The sequence below is a fragment of the Schistocerca cancellata genome, chromosome 10 (genome assembly GCF_023864275.1).
Source record: "Schistocerca cancellata isolate TAMUIC-IGC-003103 chromosome 10, iqSchCanc2.1, whole genome shotgun sequence".
Lineage (NCBI taxonomy): Eukaryota > Metazoa > Arthropoda > Insecta > Orthoptera > Acrididae > Schistocerca > Schistocerca cancellata.
The window spans coordinates 223220651-223243681 of record NC_064635.1 but is presented as its reverse complement, the minus strand read 5'-3'; the positions used below and the strand labels follow the sequence as shown (position 1 = coordinate 223243681).

The 23031-nt window shown below is 39.0% G+C and overlaps 1 protein-coding gene across 1 annotated transcript in view; it reads left to right on the top strand.

Annotated features, from left to right (window-relative positions):
- LOC126106289 (uncharacterized) overlaps positions 1-8971 on the top strand; it is a 77233-nt gene extending 68262 nt beyond the window's left edge. The window contains exon 8 of the mRNA XM_049912509.1: positions 5625-8971. Coding sequence (XP_049768466.1) covers positions 5625-5679 — 55 coding nt within the window. The 3' untranslated portion in view covers positions 5680-8971. The remainder of the gene's footprint in view (positions 1-5624) is intronic.
- The last annotated feature ends 14060 nt before the right edge of the window (positions 8972-23031 follow it).

Below are 23031 nucleotides of genomic sequence, written 5' to 3'. Positions count from 1 at the left end.
CGCACAGCCAAACTGCACATTCGCGTCGAGCGGGCGTGTGGCGGCAGTGTTGTGTGTATGTAGCTGCGTTCCGAATGGGTGGCGCGCCATTTAAAAACTAGTCACATAAGCACCTTCTTAGAGAAATGTAAAATTTGAAAACATACTACACCTACTTCTCAAGAATTTCATCTCACTTTCGGCCAACTGTGGGCCACGAAGATTTTTCTCTCTTCCCTGACTGTGTTTTCCTCTTTTGCCAGTAGATTTTCATTTTGACTGACTGTGCTTTTCTTTGTTTTGACCATTTGCAGGCAGGACGTGGAACTGGCGTAGGAAGCGAAATAAGGTTTTTAGTAATTCTGACTTTTTCTCTGGAAACTTCTCGATCCTGAATGTCATCAAATGAAATTTCAGCTTCCTGTAAATTCTTTTTAACTTGGCTTGCCCATTTTGAATACGATTTTGTTTTTGAAATTGATGAATGTATGCGATCAGTAAGTCTTTGTGGGTTCATTCTTTCCTGATGACCAAACAACATCATTCTCTGCTTCGTCATGCTGGTAACAATGTTTTCTGTATGTTCGTATAATTCACAGTTGTGTCTTCGGAGGAATTCTCCGTTTTCTTTGATAGGGCCAAGGATTTTCCTCAAAAAAATTTCCAGTATTTCATTTCAAGTTTTGATAGTGGTCCTTTCTTCGTCATGTTCAAACATTCTGATTTGGGCTACATCCTTGCTCCATATCAGCCTTCTGGCACTCTTCCGAAATGCTTCTGCTTTTCTCGCCAGCTCGTTTATTTCTCTGCCGTTTTTTCCATCTTCCTGAATCAAGACTTCCTAGGTACTTCAATCGTTCCACACCAGTTGTTGTTCCAGTCGTTCCTCTCTTCTTCTTTCTTCTTGTGATAATTATCTCACTCTTACTTACACTAAATGTCATCCCATATTGGAAATTTCATCCCATATTGGTGTACTGTTCGTTCCCATACATTCAACTGCTGTTCCTTCTCCTTATTCCCCCAAATCATCAGTGACAAAGATAGACAGGTTAAGAAATGGGAGGATCAGAAAGTTAATGAAGGTGGAACCATTACAGGAGGAGATAGAGAAATCAAAGCTGAGATGGTACAGACTCAATAAGAGAATGGAGGAGAAGAGGATACCCAGGAAAATACACGAGATAAAACTGGAAGGAGAGAGACCAAGAGGAAGACGGAGAGACAGAAGGCTGAAAGGAGTAGAGGAATGCATCCAGAAGAAAGGAGAAGGCTAGGACCAAGGTAAAGACGGACAGATGGTGGCAAGACAGAAGACGATGGAGAGGCCTATGTTCCATACAGACCTGGCCAGAGGCTGGAAAACTATCCAAGATGATGATGATGACTACACCTACTTAAAATGGATTATTTAACAAGTGATGAAAATTGCACTGTAGGTAGTATAGTACTAAGACAGTAGAACAATATCAAGTTTAATTTGAGAAGATTTGTCATGGGTGGACCCAGATGCTTTTTGGATTTGGGGGGCCCCTTGAGCCTCTTAGCCGCTCCCCCCCCCCCCTTCCCCCTGAATCTGCTAGTGTTGACACCGATTAATTTTTAAGGTTACCTGAAAGACCTTTTGCATGTGCCTCCTTTGCTGCAAACAATTCCAGAACACCAAACGTGCATTTCTGCTGCCTTCTTATGGTGACTCCACACTGGCTTTGGAATAGATTATGTGAAATGTATTACTGCTTAGATGTTGCCCATGTTACAAAGGGGGGGGGGGGTCATATAGAACACTTATAAAGTACTGTATGTAAAAGAAAATTAAATTTTCTTTAACATTCTGTGTAATTCTTGCTGGTGTACGACTGTGTGTTAAATAGTTATAATCATTTGTAAACATTACATTCATTTTGAATTGGCCTATACTTCTTGTATTTGTAACTGAAAACTATGTTTTAGAAAAACTGGGTAAACTGTTACTTTTTGAAACATCAGTTTTTAAAAATACTGATTGCTTTCTTGGACACTGTCATTTCCTCCTCACTTCAAGTGATACAATTTCTTCATTATGCCCTATTTCTATCTGAAAATCAAAATTTTACCAGTTTAAATTGTTTCTCACAGCTCTGTTAAATTTATGAGAATAGTGTAGCATTCTAAATCGAGTTCCTCACTCAAAATGGGGAACTTACCTGCACATTTTTAGCCCTGCTGAAAGAGTAGCTGACAAACCACAGATGTAGTTTTGTCAGATCATTAATCATCAAAGTATTGTGTAGGCGAAAAATCCTTTGAGTAAATGTGACATGTTATCTCAAACACCATTGCAGAATGCTTCAAGGAAAGAAGGAAATAAACTTCACCCTGCACACAGACTGCTAAGGGGAAAGAACTGATGGAGAGCAAGTAAGATGTGCCTACAGCAGCATTTTCCTATTATTTTTATACTCTTGCAATCGATTATAAACTCTCCTATCTCAGAAGGAGTGATAGGAGGCATGTTTAATAGACCAGGAACAGCTTTACATCCATAGTGGTAAAAATAATCCAAAATCAAGTGGATAAAATGTAATGAAACACAGCATATGCCAATGGCTCCTGCTGCAGCAGCCTATTATTGGATTACAAAGACTGACAACAAGTGAAAGAAGAGTGCTAATGGCCAAAAGTGTCTTGATTCAATTGACTGTCAAGAAAGAGGCTGACTGAAAAAAAGTGCACACCGTTGTTATTTGTAACCACAAGGTAAGGCCACTGATTGAAATGTTGCTGGGCAGATGCATTTGTCTAAGAATGCTGTAAATATCAGACAATGGAAAATCCAGGATGGAATGTAACAATATTATGAGAAGGAAAGTTACAACTCACCATATAGTGGAGATGCTGAGTCGCATACAGGCACAACAAAAAGATTTTCACACTTAAAGCTTTAGGCTAATGGCCTTTGTCAACAATAGACACACATATGCGCAAAACACACACACACACACACACACACACACACACACACACACACGAATGACTCGTTTGCGTGTCTATTGTTGACAAAGGCCGTGGCCAAAGTTTTAAGTGTGAAAATCTTTTTGCTGTGCCTATCTGCATCTCAGAATCTCCACTATTTGGTGAATGCTGTAAATACATATAAATAGGTAAATCATAATACTGTATGATTCCTGGTTAAACTATTACAAGACAGCAGACAGTATACAGATTGTTCAGAATATTTGCTGCATTCTATTCAGAACTGTACTTTGAAAGCCATCACGTGATGTATCAGTGTCATCTGTCAGTGCCATGAACCGTGTCAACAATTCACTTCCAGACACATGTTCATAGGACTTTTCTCCTCCATTTCCAGTCCAGAATCTGCCCCTGCAGTTTCTCAGTTTTATTAATGTTCATGATGTATAAAATTCTAATTAAAATGTGAGCTTGATTTTGGCGTTGCTGCAACCGAGGTTAGATCAGCTTGGATACTGTCAACGGTCTAGTACAAAGCATATGTAAACATTTTAAAAGTGAATATTAATAAACAGAGTGATGTGCTTGCTGCCAAGTCTCACAGTACGAATCACCACATTCTCTGTACTCTCTAGTATGACACTGATCCTACTCGCACATTCATTCTCATACTTCATGAACCTGTCACTTGAGGGGGTTGGGGGGGGATGTGGAGTGTCTTCAGTCTTAACTGCTTTCTGGCTTACAGTGTGAACCTTACAATACCATACAATGAGATTAATAGAAGGTGGGCTGGCATGGGACATAAATGCCACAATACATTCTTAATTTCCAGATAATGCAAACTGGGCATACTTTAGCAGCATTCAAAGCATTGTATTCTTGTATAATGAAATCATTGATAATCACAGTGTAAGAATCCAATGACATCTAGTAAAAGCTGACAGGTGAAAGGCACATCACAGCACAAGCGACATGCTGGTGTGGTCAATCTGTAAGCAGAGAGCACAGCACAGTGAGCTGGTAAGCCAACGGGCCGATGGGCTGGCCTTGTAGCCTGGCATACGTGGTGTGGTGGGCTGCACTCAGCTCACTGACTAAACGGGATAGTTCGTGGCCAGCACATCTGACATGGGCTGGGCAGGTTAAAACTTGTGCTGCCCAAAATTCTACGTGAGGGAAACTGATGGGATTTGGCTCAATTGCCCTCCAGGTTACACGACCGTCATCTGCCGAACACGTCTAGGCCACAATTGAGCACAGTGTGTAGGCCTCAAATTCAGCTCTGAGCTGTTGGTGGTGGTTGCGGATCAGAATCAGTCCTGAACATTTTTGGTGTCTTGTGGAGTGCATGCCACATTGCATCAACACTGTCATAAAAATGAATGGTGTGTACATGTTACTAGGTTCTTGTCTCAAATAAACTGAAGCCTGTGGCAACAGGAAGGGCTTCTGACAGCCCCTTATATTAACCATGCCAAATCTGTTAATAACAATGTAGGCCAAAGGCACAAGAAAAACAAGACAAAGAAAGAACTGAACCATTGCCAAAGTCCAATTGCTCATGTGTGTATACAACTGGGTATATGACAGGGAATATTCCTATTCTGTTAAACAGACAGGAGAAATTAAAACTGTTTAATCAGCCCAGATTCAAATCCCAAAACCTGCTTTTCATGTGATGTATTCTATTACTGAAATGTGTGGGCACATGCATGTTACACGCCTCTGAGCTCTCCTCATTCTTCCATCCCCACAGAGGCTGTGCCTTGAAGCTATGTGATTGCCACCTCTGAGATAATGGATACTGTGCAGAGTTCTGACTTAACCACAGCATAAGGACTGCACAGATGTTGAACTGTTTTCTACTCCTCGTGGAGAAATGAAGTATGCCCCACTGGAGTTTGAATGATGCCCCATTGGAGTTTGAATGAATGGTGGAAAGCCAGTGAGAAATTGAAATGAGGCATGTTAATGTGGCTAATACGACAAGGTTGAAGCTCTAGTTTGATGTACAGTTTTAACTCAAAATTATTGTTTAATCATTTGTGTTATCTAGTGCTTGCTTGTCTTAGCAAATGAAATTTAAAAAATAATTTCATCACAAATGTCACTTATTAGATTCTGCAGTGTTATTGGAACATTTGATAAATTATATGTAACAGAAAATTGGAAAATTACAAGAAGACAAAATAATTGTCCAACACTTAATTTCAAGAGGAGAAATTTTGAGAAATGATGATAGACACATAACAAAATTGTAAAAGAAAAAAGTTTCTAGCATTTAGAACTATTACTTTGTATATTTATGTTTGTTGGTTCTTCCTCCCAGCCCTTACTTTTTCACCTCTGAAGTGCTCCACCATCCATTTACTGCTTGAGTTACACATCTGACAAAGCACACCTCTTAACAACACAATGAAGAGCAATATGTACAGCAATAACTGCAATACAGTGATTCCTACATAAGTTTATGCTTATATTCTGTTATTTACACATATGTGAAAAATGGATTTGTAAATGTAATTCAAAGATTCACTCAGTCAATGTAAAGAACAGTGTACACAAACCTACGTATCCTACGTCTAGCATGCCATACATCAAACATTTCTGAGGAGTAAACTAAAACAAGAAGGTTAAGTAGAGAGCACATATCGATACAAAGGCTGACATCTCTTTCTTTTTGGCAGGGAACAGACTGCATCAGCCAGGAGACCAAATCAACATCACCAGAAGAGGTTCTAGCTGCTATCACCACGTGTTCAACAAATGGCACTGCTGTAACTCCGTCATTAATGAGACATTGTGTGGCGTTACAGTCAAAAGAGGTCATTGGCAAACTGGGTGCTGCTAACAAACAGTGGATGTTACTAAGACATGAAGGTCCTCACTAGCAAAATAACTCATCATTTTTGGAGTTCCGTGCTCAAGTTGGTAGGCTCTTTGGGTTGTCTGAAGTATAGAGTTCCTAAATTCATTACTTCTCCAACATCGTGGTTTTGTATCTGTCCCTTCCCACCTTCACCCACACACATGTGTAAATGTAATTTAGGTATCATAGTAAGTTCATTATGTGTCATGATCCCTCAAATATTTAATCTCAAATATTCAGGTAGATTACGTAAAGCAGCGAGGATAAAATATTATACAGTTGTGCTGGAATTTATACTTGTGGTACTTCATGGCTCTGGATGCAACCACTTTGACTGCAGCAGGATTTCCAGCCACTCAGCCAACCGCTGGACCTCAGTTTAGCATTATTTAACCATCACATCACTTCACCTTATCTTCTAAACTTTCCACTCCTCTCACACAATTTGTTACCATCGATATTTCACCTGATATGCCAGTCTCTCCTTTCTTCCAGGAGTGCGGGGTACTGCAATGAGATCGTCTATCAAAGTTTGGAAACAAGGACATATTTACTGGCAGTAGTGAAACTGTTATCAATGGTGCCCAGCCAGCCTAGTTGATAAAAGCATTGCACATGAAAGGCAAGTTTCCAGGTTCCAGTACCACTCCAAGACACAGTTTTAATCTGCCAGGAAGTTTCAACTCAGTGTGTACCACACGTCTATGATGTTTCTTCTGTTGATCTCAAAATTTCAAATGCTTGTGTGTTGTTACCATCTGCACTGACAAAAAATGTGGAGGATTACCAAAAACCAAAACACAAACTGGCCAGTGTAACATACCAACAGTCATAATATCATATACAGATTGATCTAACACTGACTCAACACCATCTGTCTCTGTCTCTATTGATCCAGTTATCAACGCACCACTAGACCTAATTTTTTTCATTTCCCTGCACCAACACCAGTATTAAGCTATAAGAACAGATCACTTTTTACACGTGAAGGGGAAAAAAGGAAATGTTTAAGAGTTGCATACAAACAATACTCAAGAAAATAATTAATGCATCCACTTACCTGGTGCCAAAACATGCCGATGGGGGCATTTAGTGCTTCCGTATGCAATTAAAAGTGGACTCCATCCTCAACCTTTTTGAAAATGTTATCAGGGTAGATAGGGAATACAGGAAATAGGTGAAAGAGATGATAATCAGTTCTGGATGATGACAGCTAACATGTTCAAGAAAGAACTTTGAATTATCAGCCCTTTTCCAGTAAAATATCACAAGTACTCAGGAGTAAACATGCTAAAATTATCATCCTGTCACTCTCATTTACATTTTGCATGTTTTTCTCCAAAAGTCACTGCCTTCATAGCTTCAAACATCCAATACCTCTCTATCCTCTGTTCCGTACTGTGCAGTAGCTCTCTAGCGAACATCCCAACCTCCACAGCAGCTAGTTTGTTTCTGTGGTCCTTTTCCTCAGCAAGTATATAAACATTTGTTTTATAAATTCAAACATGTTTTCCTCTCAGGGAAAAATGGTTTAGCTACAGCCCAGGAAATGTTTGCAGAATTAAGTTCAGATTGAGCTATTTTGGAAACTTCCGAAGAAACTAAAATTGGTTATCAAGCCAGTACTCAAATACAGATCCTTCCCTTCACAGGCAGTCCTCATATCCACTGAGATATCCAGGTACAACTCACAAATTCCATCTGCCAGTGCAGACTTTCCAAAGCCCTGTAAACCTCTTCTACTAACATAACTGGTGTGCATTTAATTTGTCACTGATTTTATTTTAAAAACCATGTCCCCAATTTGCTACTGCTAACCACTGTAAATTGTAGACATTCCATCTAGTTTGCTTTATGCAGGCATTTTACAATGCATCTCCATTGTATTACTGACCTAGTGCAAGTGACGCAGTGGGTACTTTCAAAGTCAATGTTTAGTAACCTGTTCATTAGAGTTTCCTTTTACCACATATCTGTCAATCTTTAGGCACTTCCTTCAGGTTTTGGTTTGTAGTTCAGATTAAATGAAGCCTTTAATACCAATTAACCAACTTACAATCAAACCATAACCTCTGAACGCAATCTAGGCCTCAAGCTGTGCTACAGATCAATATTCCACCACAAGCAAGATTTCTTATTTCACATTCATTGACTTTGTCAACTCTCAGTCAGATTGCCACCTTTCATCCTAATGTAGAGCTCAGGCTACACTATAGATCAGCTTGCCACCACAATCTACATACCAAAAAATAATACAGATACAAGAAATATTTCTAACTTTTTAGTCTCTATTCTATTCCCATTTGAGTAAGTAAGATTTCATAAGCAATGACATCCTTATATCACACGGTGAAGCCAACATGCAGTACTGGTAGGTTCAGTTGACCATACAGTTCCATACCCACTTTTTTGTAATCAGAGTTAATGATTCCATGAGACAAATATTAAAATGGCATGTCCGATGTCTCACAAATCATAATGAGCACATTTTACAGAAGAGATGGTGATGTATAACAAGAAAGTTTCCAACTTAAATGCCTGGTTACCTTGCTATAGTCTGTGACTATTCCAAATGCATTGATATATTGTGTGAATGCATTGTTATATTGTGTGAATGGGTAATGTATTTAAGCTTCTAAACTTTCAGTGTACTGCCTGCTTTTGCATCCTTTACTCTTTTTAATCTTGTATGTATGCTGTTCCAATTAGTACAGTTTTCCAAAACACTGCCTACACCTTCAAGTTAAAACAAATACAAGCAAGTTACCAATCTGCCATAGCAGTGATGGTGAAGATCGTAGAATTGTAATCACAGCTGCTGCTATGGTTGTGACTGTAGCTTGTCTCTATGATCTGTATTTAATACTAAAACCTGCACACCAAAGCAACTGCCTCAGATTTTTGTAGGTTACAGACAAGTAGAGTGCACTGAAAAATTTCATGATTTTCACTATTTTGCCACCATTTTCCTCCTTTTCATGAGATTTATTTATATTCCGATGTACTGTTGTACTATTGTTAAGTATTACATGTTTTGTTTAGCAGTAGTATTTATTGTGTGAGGAACAAGTTGAGTGTGGAGAGATACGGGGAGAGAGAGAGAGAGATAATGCGTGTGTGTGTGTGTGTGTGTGTGTGTGTGTGTGTGTGTGTGTGTGTGTGTGTGTGTGTGTGTGTGTGTGTGTGTGTGTACATGTTTCAGAATATTTCATAATAAATTCAAATTTGCTGTACTGTACCTGTAATTTAATAATTTAATGTTTGCTTTAAGTTCAATAAATTATTTCATCATACTGTTTCTCATTTTTCGTAACATTGTTTATTTTTTTGGTTAATTTTCTCCTCTCATAAGAGAGTGCGGGGGCAGGGAAAATTGTAAAACTGCAATGAAAACGTCATTCAAGATATGGAAATTTGCATGTGTACTGCAAGCTTATTTTACAATATGTCCACAAACTGCTGTCTCATCAATGTGTTGTGTATTGCTGAAGACACTTTATTGTAACCTGCATTCTCCCACATCTGCATAAATTATGTTTTGGCTTTTTGCAAGATATAGCAACAGTGGCTTGTAAAAGAATATTATCACAAATAATAACAATAGTATTTCGTTTTTATATTACCATTCACACATACATGTCAAATTATAGTCTCAGGCACACAGCAGGAACTATTATTTGCAAAATAATGATGTAAAGTGCCATACAATCCAAGGTTTTCATGAATGCGACAGATATGTTTAATTAGAAAATCAAAAACATATATTTTTCCACACCAAACTTTGCTTGTCAGATACAGTTATGGTACTTAAGCTTAAAAAGCAAACAACTGTGTTTTGTTCCACTTATGTATGTTTAATATGAACCAATTTTCATTTTATTTGGTCATTACCACATAATCCAATAAACTGAAAAGTAGTTTGTAATAAATAAACGTTAGTGGAACAAACATGTTTTATTTGCAACCTTGAATATGAAATTATTCTAATAAGAAAAGGCTCTTTTAAAATGGTTATCTTGATATTAAAATATGTTGCATCAAATATTGTGGCAGAAATACTCTCATGACTGAAGTCATGATTTTATTTGGTACTCTACATTCAGCTGTTGTGCACTGTCTGACAGAAAAACTGAGGCAACCAGAAGAGATACCACTCTGTATATATACAAACCATCTGCATATATGTTAATGAGCAGTGTAATAATTTTCTGTGACAGACAGTACAGCAATCAGACTGCATTGGTGTTGTTTCTGTTTAGAGTTGTTACCGAGCTTGGTGATGTATATGTAAGCTGTGAACAGAATCAGATGTCGAGTGATAATGTCATGTACTCGAGTGATACGGCGTTACCGGCACCTCAGAGTGTTTGAAAGGGACCATATTGTGGGTCTCCCTTTTGACACCTGGTCAAATCATGCAAGATGCATATTTGTGGGGCGTTCGGATGTGACAGCGGCCCAATGTTAGACTGCATGTGAACGTGAGGGTAGGCATCTTCATCACTGAAGTTCATATCGACTACACCTGACATCTGAAAAAAGTAATGCAGTCCATGTGTCAACCCTCATACTATTGGTTGGATACTGGCAACAGCTGGACAAGAGAATTACTGTCCCATGTATACACTGCTGTTAAAACAAAAGCACAAATGGCTGCATTTGGAGTGGTGCTTTGACCAAGATGAATGCATTGCTGATGAATGGCACAGCTGGTAGTGACTGAGGAAATTTTGATGGTGCAACGGTACATCACAGACATCCTGTGTCCTCATGTGTTACCTCTCATATGACACTATCATGGTGCCATTTTCCAATGGGACAATGTTCAACCACACGCTCTATGAAATGTCTGTGTAACATGAGGTACTGTGGCCATATTTGTTCCCATGAGAATATATGTGAGAGTAGCTTGGATGCCAACTCTATCCCAATGTCAGTACACAGGATATCGAGGACCAGTTACAATGGTTGTGTGCCAGGTTCTCAGAAGAGCATACAACAGCTTCATGACACTCTTTGCAATGGAAACAGAGCATGCATCTAGACAGAGTAGGTGTAACATCTTACACATAAGTAGCCTCCTAATGCCACCTTCTTTGGAAATATGACTTAATTTTTTAAGTGGTGAAATAACATCATGTACCCTCTCAACTTGCTAACCTTCATTTTATTTCCCCCTTCCCTTATAGGAGCTTCATTTTTTTAGTCGGGCAGTATATATGACAAATTTGTAAAATATGTATCAGATTGTTGTTACAGCAGTTGTCAATTAGACCTATCTGAAAGCTTACACAATTAGAGGCATAAAATTTGATATCTTGAGGCATTATAGGACCTATAAGCCACCAAAAATCACCTATCCCTTTAGGTAAGCTTCAAAGGTCAAGCCCCAAACACCACAACAGTTGAAAAACTTACCTTTATTGAAAACGCTTGTGAAAGTTCTGATTTGTAAACGTAGTAGGTTATATGAACTTGGGACTCATTAAGACAGTAACATAACAAAGGCTCTTGTATCAGAATATTTATTTGCAAAAATAAATTGTATTTACATCATATACAAAACACTCCATAACATTCAAAACATTCGATAACTTTAGATTGTGTAGAGTATCCTTATGGTAACTTCCTATTCTCTGTAAATGCAAATGTGTTGCTAAGAAGGGACAGAAGTTGTCTTTGGTAACAAACATATGAAATACTGCATTATCAAAAATGCGTGGTCATTAGGTAATTATGGAAATTTCTTACTGATATGAAATAAATATGTTACAGCCAAGAAACAAAATGGTACAAAACATAATATCAATAACTGTCACTGGATCTACTTTCTTGAATTTTATTCACAATTACAACAGTACCATTAATTATTTATTGGTTTATATGCCCATTAAATATTTCATATGCAAGATGTTACTCATAATTTATATTTTTACTGTGGAACTGATACCTATTTGAGAATGCATAACTTCTTTCCTGTGATTGAATCATACAATGTGATCAAGTATATGAGAAGTAATTACATCTGTCTACCATGTGCTGTGCCTTCAAGATGACATGGATATAAACCACAGCTGTGTATCATATAGTCTATGCAAGAAAAAAACTCTTGAAAGAGGCCAGTGATCATTGTGTACATATACAATGAAATAATTGACCAGATAACACTTTGTTTAGCCGCATCATCTGATTCTGAATGTCTATCAAAACACACAGTTTCTAGTTGATGTGAATAAATAAAGTGTGATCGTTACATTTCTTTTAGTACATAAGTATACCACATTCCAAACTAGGATAATGATATGAGTAAAAATACTTTTCTATGCCTAATTCCTACAAATGTTTGAAACATACACTGTTTCAGTGTTTAACGCTAAATCATAACAGACTTAAGCTGGACATTTAAAAGAGAACAGCAAACATTTTCTCCACATTGTAAAAAGAGTTTTAGGCCTAGTTTTACAAAACATCACACATCAGTTATATTCTAACAGATCTTCAAGCAGTAAATAATTAAGGAAGTTGTGAAAAACATAGACAACTTAAATGATAACTTCTCCGTCAACAGTAATTTAATCATTATTGGTGGCACAAATAACACTAATAAACCTCTGGAAGAATTGCAGAGGAACATGAAAGATTCTTTGGAATACATACTTAAACTCATGCAGAAAACAAATGTAATACTTCATCAAATATCACTTAGACATGACGCACAAGGTCTCAATGGAAAAATCAAAGCTCCAGACTGCATTATGTTAGAAAAAATCAACACTGCCACAGGCGTGTGTAGGAAGAGATTATCTGTGAATTTCAAAATCGAACGCCTGAAAAGAAATGAATATACAACTCATGGTTTACATCTAAACAAACAAGGAAAGATTCGCATTTGTAATAGGCTTGCTTCTTTCACACATGTGGCGAAAACTGAGAAACCAAGAACCAGTGAAGGGAAGAAGCATACACAAATGGACAGTCACATAGAAAGTGCCAGTCTAAAAGTGAAAGAGCCACCCACAAAAAAACAGACAGTTATGGACCATTTTATAACAAAAAATAAGCCCAATGAAAGTCATAATAAGACACTTACTAGGTCAACTTTCAAGCCATCGCAGCAACAAGGCGGTTGTTAATGAACAAATGGGTGAAAAAGGACAGAAAAAAAGTGAAAATTGGGAACATTTTCACAGAAGAAAGGCAGGAACCCACAGATAGTGAACCAGCAAGCCACATGGCAAACACTATGAATACCATCCCAGGAAAACATGAGGATTTTTTACCACTAAGTACACTAGCGCAAATAGTGAGGTAAATGATCAAGCAAGAAATGATTCCCTCTCTGTCCCTAATTTTAAATTACTCCATCAGAATGTTCGGTCACTCCCAAATAAACTAAATGAAATAGAAATAATGTTAAATGCTCTAAATGATATTTCTGTACTATGCTTTACAGAACACTGGATCAAACAAGATATGTTAGAGCAAAGATACCTTCCTCAGTTCAAACTTGCAAGCATGTTTTGTAGGAAAATATTGAGTCATGGGGGTACTTGTATATATGAACCATAGACCTTGCCGTTGGTGGGGAGGCTTGCGTGCCTCAGCGATACAGATAGCCATACCGTAGGTGCAACCACAACGGAGGGGTATCTGTTGAGAGGTCAGACAAACATGTGGTTCCTGAAGAGGGGCAGCAGCCTTTTCAGTAGTTGCAGGGGCAACAGTCTGGATGATTGACTGATCTGGCCTTGTAACATTAACCATAATGGCCTTGCTGTTGTGGTACTGCGAACGGCTGAAAGCAAGGGGAAACTACAGCCGAAATTTTCCCTGAGGGCATGCTTTACTGTATGGTTAAATGATGATGGCGTCCTCTTGGGTAAAACATTCTGTAGGTAAAATAGTCCCCCATGTGAATCTCCGAGCGGGGACTACTCAGGAGGATTTAGTTATCAGGAGAAACAAAACTGGCATTCTACGGATCGGAGCATGGAATGTCAGATCGCTTAATCAGGCAAGTAGGTTAGAAAATTTAAAAAGGGAAATGGATAGATTAAAGTTAGATATAGTGGGAATTAGTGAAGTTCAGTGGCAGGATGAAAAAGACTTCTGGTCTTGTGAATGCAGGGTTATAAATACAAAGTCAAATAGGGGCAATGCAGGAGTAGGTTTAATAATGAATAAAACAAATAGCAGTGCAGGTAAGCTACTACAAACAGCATAGCGAACGCCTTATTGTGGCCAAGATAGACATGAAGTCCACACCTACTACAGTAGTAAAAGTTTATATGCCAAGTAGCTCTGCAGATGATGAAGAAACTGAAGAAATGTATGATGAGATAAAAGAAATTATTCAGATAGTGAAGGGAGATGAAAATTTAATAGCCATGGGTGACTGGAATTTGATAGTAGGAAAAGGAAGAGAAGGAAACATAGTAGGTGAATATGGATTGGGGTTAAGGAATGAAAGAGGAAGCCGCCTAGTAGAATTTTGCACAGAGCATAACTTGTTGTTGTTGTTGTTGTTGTTGTTGTCTTCAGTCCTGAGACTGGTTTGATGCAGCTCTCCATGCTACTCTATCCTGTGCAAGCTTCTTCATCTCCCAGTACTTACTGCAACCTACATCATTCTGAATCTGCTTAGTGTATTCATTTCTTGGTCTCCCTCTATGATTTTTACCCTCCACGCTGCCCTCCAATGCTAAATTTGTGATCCCTTGATGCCTCAGAACATGTCCTACCAACCGGTCCCTTCTTCTTGTCAAGTTGTGCCATAAACTGCGCTTCTCCCCAATCGTATTCAATACCTCCTCATTAGTTATGTGATCTACCCACCCAATTTTCAGCATTCTTCTGTAACACCACATTTCGAAAGCTTCTATTCTCTTCTTGTCCAAACTAGTTATCGTCCATGTTTCAGTTCCATACATGGCTACACTCCATACAAATACTTTCAGAAACGACGTCCTGACACTTAAAACTATACTCGATGTTAACAAATTTCTCTTCTTCAGAAACGCTTTCCTTGCCATTGCCAGTCTACATTTTATATCCTCTCTACTTCGACCATCATCAGTTATTTTGCTCCCCAAATAGCAAAACTCATTTACTACTTTAAGTGTCTCATTTCCTAATCTAATTCCCTCAGCATCACCAGACTTAATTTGACTACATTCCATTATCTTCGTTTTGCTTTTGTTGATGTTCATCTTATATCCTCCTTTCAAGACACTGTCCATTCCGTTCAACTGCTCTTGCAAGTCCTTTGCTGTCTCCGACAGAATTACAATGTCATCGATGAACTGCAAAGTTTTTATTTCTTCTCCATGGATTTTAATACCTACTCTGAATTTTTCTTTTGTTTCCTTTACTGCTTGCTCAATATACAAATTGAATAACATTGGGGAGAGGCTACACCCCTGTCTCACTCCCTTCCCAACCACTGCTTCCCTTTCATGCCCCTCGACTCTTATAACTGCCATCTGGTTTCTGTACAAATTGTAAATAGCCTTTCACTCCCTGTATTTTACCCCTGCCACCTTTAGAATTTGAAAGAGAGTATTCCAGTCAACATTGTCAAAAGCCTTCTCTAAGTCTACAAATGCTAGAAACGTAGGTTTGCCTTTCCTGAATCTTTCTTCTAAGATAAGTCGTAGGGTCAGTATTGCCTCATGTGTTCCAAAATTTCTGCAGAATCCAAACTGATCTTTGCCGAGGTCGGCTTCTACCAGTTTTTCCATTCGTCTGTAAAGAATTTGCGTTAGTATTTTGCAGCTGTGACTTATTACACTGATAGTTCAGTAATTTTCACATCTGTCAACACCTGCTTTCTTTGGGATTGGAATTATTATATTCTTCTTGAAGTCTGAGGGTATTTTGCCTGTCTCATACATCTTGCTCACCAGATGGTAGAGTTTTGTCAGGGCTGGCTCTCCCAAGGCCGTCAGTAGTTCCAATGGAATGTTGACTACTCCCGGGGCCTTGTTTCGACTCAGGTCTTTCAGTGCTCTGTCAAACTCTTCACACAGTATCGTATCTCCCATTTCATCTTCATCTACATCCTCTTCCATTTCCATAATATTGTCCTCAAGTACATCGCCTTTGTATAGACCGTCTATATACTCCTTCCACCTTTCTGCTTTCCCTTATTTGCTTAGAACTGGGTTTCCAACTGAGCTCTTGATATTCATACAAGTGGCTCTCTTTTCTCCAAAGGTCTCTTTAATTTTCCTGTAGGCAGTATCTATCTTACTCCTAGTGAGATAAGCCTCTACATCCTTACATTTGTCCTCTAGCCATCCCTGCTTAGCCATTTTCACTTCCTGTCGATCTCATTTTTGAGACGTTTGTATTCCTTTTTACCTGCTTCATTTACTGCATTTTTGTATTTTCTCCTTTCATCAGTTAAATTCAATATCTCTTCTGTTACCCAAGGATTTCTATTACCCCTTGTCTTTTTACCTACTAGATCCTCTGCTGCTTTCACTATTTCATCTCTTAAAGCTACCCATTCTTCTTCTACTGTATTTCTTTCCCCCAGTCTTGTCAATTGTTCCCTAATGCTCTTCCTGAAACTCTCTACAACCTCTGCTTCTTTCAATTTATCCAGGTCCCATCTCCTTAAATTCCCACCTTTGTGCAGTTTCTTCAGTTTTAATCTACAGTTCATAACCAATAGATTGTGGTCAGAGTCCACATCTGCCCCTGGAAATGTCTTACAATTTAAAACCTGGTTCCTAAATCTCTGTCTTACCATTATATAATCTATCTGATACCTTCTAGTATCTCCAGGATTCTTCCATGTATACAACCTTTTTTTATGATTCTTGAACCAAGTGTTAGCTGTGATTAAGTTATGCTCTATGCAAAATTCTAACAGACAGCTTCCTCTTTCATTTCTCTCCCCCAATCCATATTCACCCACTATGTTTCCATCTCTCCCTTTTCCTACTCTTGAATTCCAGTCACCCATGACTATTAAATTTTCATCTCCCTTCACTGCCTGAATAATTTCTTTTATTTGCTAATACATTTCATCAATTTCTTCATCATCTGCAGAGCTAGTTGGCATATAAACTTGTACTACTGCAGTAGGCATGGACTTCGTGTCTATCTTGGCCATAATAATGCATTCACTATGCTGTTTGTAGTAGCTTACCTGCACTCCTATTTTTTATTCATTATTAAACCTGCTCCTGCATTACCCCTATTTGATTTTGTATTTATAACCCTGTATTCACCTGACCAGAAGTCTTGTTCCTCTTGCCACCGAACTTCACTAATTCCCACTATATCTAACTTTAACCTATCCATTTCCCGTTTTAAATTTTCTAACCTACCTGCCCGATTAAGGGATATGACATTCCACACTCCGATCCATAGAATGCCAGTTTTCTTTCTCCTGATAACGCTGTCCTCTTGAGTAGTCCCCACCCGGAGATCCGAATGGGGGACTATTTTACCTCCAGAATATTTTACCCAAGAGGACGCCATCATCATTTAACCATACAGTAAAGCTGCATGCCCTCGGGAAAAATTACGGCTGTAGTATCCCCTTGCTTTCAGCCGTTCGCAGTACCACAATAGCAAGGCCGTTATGGTTAATGTTACAAGGCCAGATCAGTCAATCATCCAGGCTGCTGCCCCTGCAACTACTGAAAAGGCTGCTTCCCCTCTTCAGGAACCACACGTTTGTCTGCCCTCTCAACAGGTACCCCTCCATTGTGGTTGCACCTATGGTATGGCCACCTGTATCGCTGAGGCACGCAAGCCTCCCCACCAATGGCAAGGTCCATGATTCATGGGGGTAGGAGCATAACTTAATCATAGCTAACACTTGGTTCGAGAATCATAATAAAAGGTTGTATACATGGAAGAAGCCTGGAGATTCTGCAAGGTGTCAGACAGACTATATAATGGTAAGACAGAGATTTAGCAGCCAGGTTTGAAATTGTAAGACATTTCCAGGGGCGGATGTGGACTCTGACCACAAGCTATTGGTTATGAACTGTAGATTAAAACTGAAGAAACTGCACAAAGATGGGAATTTAAGGAGATGGGACCTGGATAAATTGAAAGAAGCAGAGGTTGTAGAGAGTTTCAGGAAGAGCATTAGGGAACAATTGACAAGAATGGGGAAAGAAATACAGTAGAAGAAGAATGGGTAACTTTAAGAGATGAAATAGTGAAAGCAGCAGAAGATCTAGTAGGTAAAAAGACAAGGGGTAATAGAAATCCTTGGGTAACAGAAGAGATATTGAATTTAACTGATGAAAGGAGAAAATACAAAAATGCAGTAAATGAAGCAAGTAAAAAGGAATACAAACTTCTCAAAAATGAGATCGACAGGAAATGAAAATGGCTAAGCAGGGATGGTTGGTTGGTTGGTTGGGGAAGGAGACCAGACAGCGTGGTCATCGGTCTCATCGGATTAGGGAAGGATGGGGAAGGAAGTCGGCCGTGCCCTTTTAGAGGAACCATCCCAGCATTTGCCTGGAGTGATTTAGGGAAATCACGGAAAACCTAAATCAGGATGGCCGGACCTAAGCAGGGATGGTCAGAGGACAAATGTAAGGATGTAGAGGATTATCTCACTAGGGGTAAGATAGATACTGCCTACAGGAAAATTAAAGAGACCTTTGGAGAAAAAAGAACCACTTGCACGAATATGAAGAGCGCAAATGGAAACTCAGTTCTAAGCAAAGAAGGGAAACAGAATGGTGGAAGGAGTATACAGAGGGTCTTTACAAGGGCAATGTTCTTGAGCACAATATTATGGAAATGGAAGAGGAGGTAGAAGAAGATGAAATAGGAGATATGAAACTGCATGAAGAGTTTGACAGAGCACTGAAAGACCTAAGTCGAAACAAGGCCCCGAGAGTAGTCAACATTCCATTGGAACTACTGACAGCCTTGGGAGAGCCAGCCCTGACATAACTCTACCACCTGGTGAGCAAGATGTATGATACAGGTGAAATACCCTCAGACTTTAAGAAGAATATAATAATTCCAATCCCAAAGAAAGCAGGTGCTAACAGATTTGAAAATTACCGAACTATCAGTCTAATAAGCCATGGCTGCAAAATACTAACATAAATTGTTTACAGATGAATGGAAAAACTGGTAGCAGCCAACCTTGGGGAAGATCAGTTTGGATTCCGTAGAAATGTTGGAACACGTGAGGCAATACTGATCCTCCGAGTTATCTTACAGAATAGATTGAGGAAAGGCAAACCTACATTTCTAGCATTTGTAGACTCAGAGAAGGCTTTTGACAATGTTGATCGGAATACTCTCTTTCAAATTCTAAAGATGGCAGGGGTAAAATACAGGGAGCAAAAGACTAATTACGATTGGTGCAGAAACCAGATGGCAGTTATGAGTCGAGGGGCATGAAAGGGAAGCAGTGGTTGGGAAGGGAGTGAGACAGGGTTGTAAGCTCTCCCTGATGTTATTCAATCTGTATATTGAGCAAGCAGTAAAGGAAACATAAGAAAAATTTGGAGTTGGAATTAAAATCCATGGAGAAGAAATAAAAATTTGTGGTTCGCTGATGACACTGTAATTCTGTCAGAGACAGCAATGGACCTGGAAGAGCAGGTGAACAGAATAGACAGTATCTTGGAAGGAGGATATAAGATGAACATCAACAAAAGCAAAACGAGGATAATGGAATGTAGTCGAATTAAATCGGGTGATGCTGCGGGAATTAGATTAGGAAATGAGACGCTTAAAGTAGTAAATGAGTTTTGCTATTTGGGGAGCAAAATAACTGATGATAGTCAAATTAGAGAGGATATAAAATGTAGACTGGCAATGGGAATGAAATCATTTCTGAAGAAGAGAAATTTGTAACAACGAGTATAGATTTAAGTGTCAGGAAGTCGTTTCTGAACGTATTTGTATGGGGTGTAGCCATATATGGAAGTGAAATGTGGACGATAAATAGTTTAGACAAGAAGTGAATAGAAGCTTTAGAAATGTGGTGCTACAGAAGAATGCTGAAGATTAGATGGGTAGATCATGTAACTAATGAGGAGGTTTTGAATAGAATTGGGGAGAAGAGGAATTTGTGGCACAACTTGACAAGAAGAAGGGACCGGTTGGTAGGACATGTTCTGAGGCATCAGGGGATCACAAATGTAGCATTGGAGGGCAGTGTGGAGGGTAAAAATCGTAGTGGGAGATGAAAAGATGAATACACTAAGCAGATTCAGAAGGATGTAGATACTGCGAGATGAAGAAGCTTGCACAGGATAGAGTAACATGTGAGAGCTGCATCAAACCAGTCTCTGGACTGAAGACCACAACAACAACAACATGAAATAAAGGTAAATTAGTACAAACTACGGCATGCACACACTTTATTCAACATGTAAATGTGACCACAGATATCCGGATTGGGGTTGTCGTGTTCGATATCCCTGCCATCATTGGTGATGCTGTGGCGCAGACGAATAGTGAAATTCTGAATGACTCACTGAAGTGTCGGAACTTTAATGCTGTCAATGACCTCCTGAATGTCTGTTTTCAGGTCAGGAGTGATTTTGGAGTTATTTCTGTGCACCTTGTCTTTAACAGAGCCCCATAAAAAGAAGTTGCATGTGTTCAGATCAGGAGAATACGGCGGCCAATCGAGGTCCATGCCAGTGGCCTCTGGGTACCCCAGAGCCAGAATATGGTCCCCAAAGTGCTCTTCCAGGAAATCAAACACTCTCCTGCTTTGATGGGGTTGAGAACCATCTTGTATGATCCAAATCGTGTCAAAATCAGGTCACTTAGGATAATAGGGGTGAAATCATCCACCAAAACCTTCATGCACAGTTGGGTAGTCACCATGCCATCAAGGAATGTTGCACCACTTATCTCGTGACTGGACATTGCCCATGTAAGGGATCCATGATCCCACGAACATAGATATTAGTATCCGACGCCCAGGTCGATAGCAGACAGGAGTTGATTGTCAAGCGATGCAGGAGGCAGTGAGACTAGTGTTGAGTGCGCAGTAGCACTGGAGTGTGTTGAGTGACAAGTAGTGCTGGAAAGATGGGCAAGAATGGTGGTTGAATGAGTTGTAAACGGTAAATTTACCGAAGTATGACAAATGAGCGCGTCCCCCTAATCGTCATGGGATGGACCCTCATCGATACCGATTTGCGAGTGATATGAAACCAAAAGTGACAAGTGCCAAATTACGTGTTTTGCGTCAAATGCATAGACCAGCAACAACCATGGATTGGAGTGAGGATTGCTGTGAATGTTAACCATCATCATTGCGTGTGACAAAGTACTTAAAAGCCACAATCAATAAAAGATATAACCGTAATTAGATGTGTAAGGCAAAGGTAGCAACTGCCTCATAAAATGTGTGTTAGTTGGAAATACATATCAGTTTGGACATCGCAACCTTTGTGGTCCTTAATAATAGACAAACTCTCAATCATTAACTACTCCGTCTCAGAACAGCCGCACTCGGCTGAAATACCCCCGAAGCCACAGCAGAAAAACCGATAGCCTTTCATCCATTAAGCACACAGTCATATAATCATAATAATTAACTGTTTGGTGGCTTTGGTAAATTACATAAAACCCAAAAAGGAATTTGAAACGGGGGTGTTTCACACACCACATGGTCACCCATTGAGGGTGAAGAGACTTCTCGATCACGAAATGTGGATTCTTAGTCCCCCGAATACGTCAATTTTGTTGACGAATTCATCTAAATGAAAGTGGGCTTCAACAACAAGGCACGTGTGCATGTGCATACTAATTCGTCAGGCCCCACAGGCAACCACGCAGTTTGAACGTCCTAACACAAACTGCTCAGAGGCTAGGAAGATTATATTTCATACAGTTCAATAACTGTCATTCTCTGCATTCTGGCTATTCACATATTTTTAGATCCACATAAATCTGAGAGTATCAAATTAAACTTTAGCATCTGCTTTATAAAAGTTATATTTATTAACAATATGCAAATATTAATATTAATAGTAATAATATACACAAAGTATCTGAAAATGAAAGAATTTTTGTGAAATTTTGTTGTTTTGTACGTAATTCAGTTTTGGGCAAGAACAAAATGATGTTTAACTGTCGCTACTCGCCATTTCGCATTTTTGTGTAAGGGGAGTTTTTGTACTTTTTTACTTTTTCGACAAATGTACAAGATCGTTAACATATGTATTAGTCCACGAATTAACTTTTCTTACATTGCACCTACACAAAAACTTAGGCTTATTATACACTTCTTCATTAGATGTTCACTTGTTGGCACACTTATCAGAGTTCATCACTTTCTGAGTCAACGGATCTGGTCTGGAAGGCCTTAGTTCCTTTGTGACTCACTTACCCTGGTAATTTTAACAGAGTTCATGTTTCTGCTGCACATAAAAGCCAATTCCTTTAGAATAAACAAAAAACTCCAAACTGCCATTTGTGGAAATAATTAAATCCAGGTCAGGAAGAATTAATACACAAAGAAGTGGGATACGGAAGTACTAAGGAATGACGAGATACACTTGAAGTTCTCTAACGCTATAGATACAGCAATAAGGAATATCTCAGTAGGCAGTACAGTTGAAGAGGAATGGACATCTCTAAAAAGGGCCATCACAGAAGTTGGGAAGGAAAACATAGGTACAAAGAAGGTAACTGCGAAGAAACGATGAGTAACAGAAGAAATACTGCAATTGATCGATGAAAGGAGGAAGTACAAAAACGTTCTGGGAAACTCAGGAATACAGAAATACAAGTCACTGAGGAATGAAATAAACAGGAAGTGCAGGGAAGCTAAGACGAAATGGCTCCAGGAAAGATGTGAAGACATCGAAGAAGAAATGATTGTCAGAAAGACAGACTCAGCAGATAGGTGGAAATAATAGAATGAAAGCCTCTATGAGGGGGAAGATTTGTCTGATGAGATAGAAGAAACAGGAGTCGATTTAGAAGAGATAGGGGTCCAGTATTAGAATCAGAATTTTAAAGAGCTTTGGAGGACTTAAGGTCAAATAAGGCAGAACGGATAGATATCATTCCATCAGAATTTCTAAAATCATTGGGGGGAAGTGGCAACAAAACGATTATTCATGTTGGCACGTAGACTGTATGAGTCTCGCGACATACCATCTGATTTTTGGAAAAGCATCATCAACACAATTCCGAAGATGGCAAGAGCTGAGAAGTGTGAGAATTATTGCACAAACAGCTTAACAGCTCATGCATCC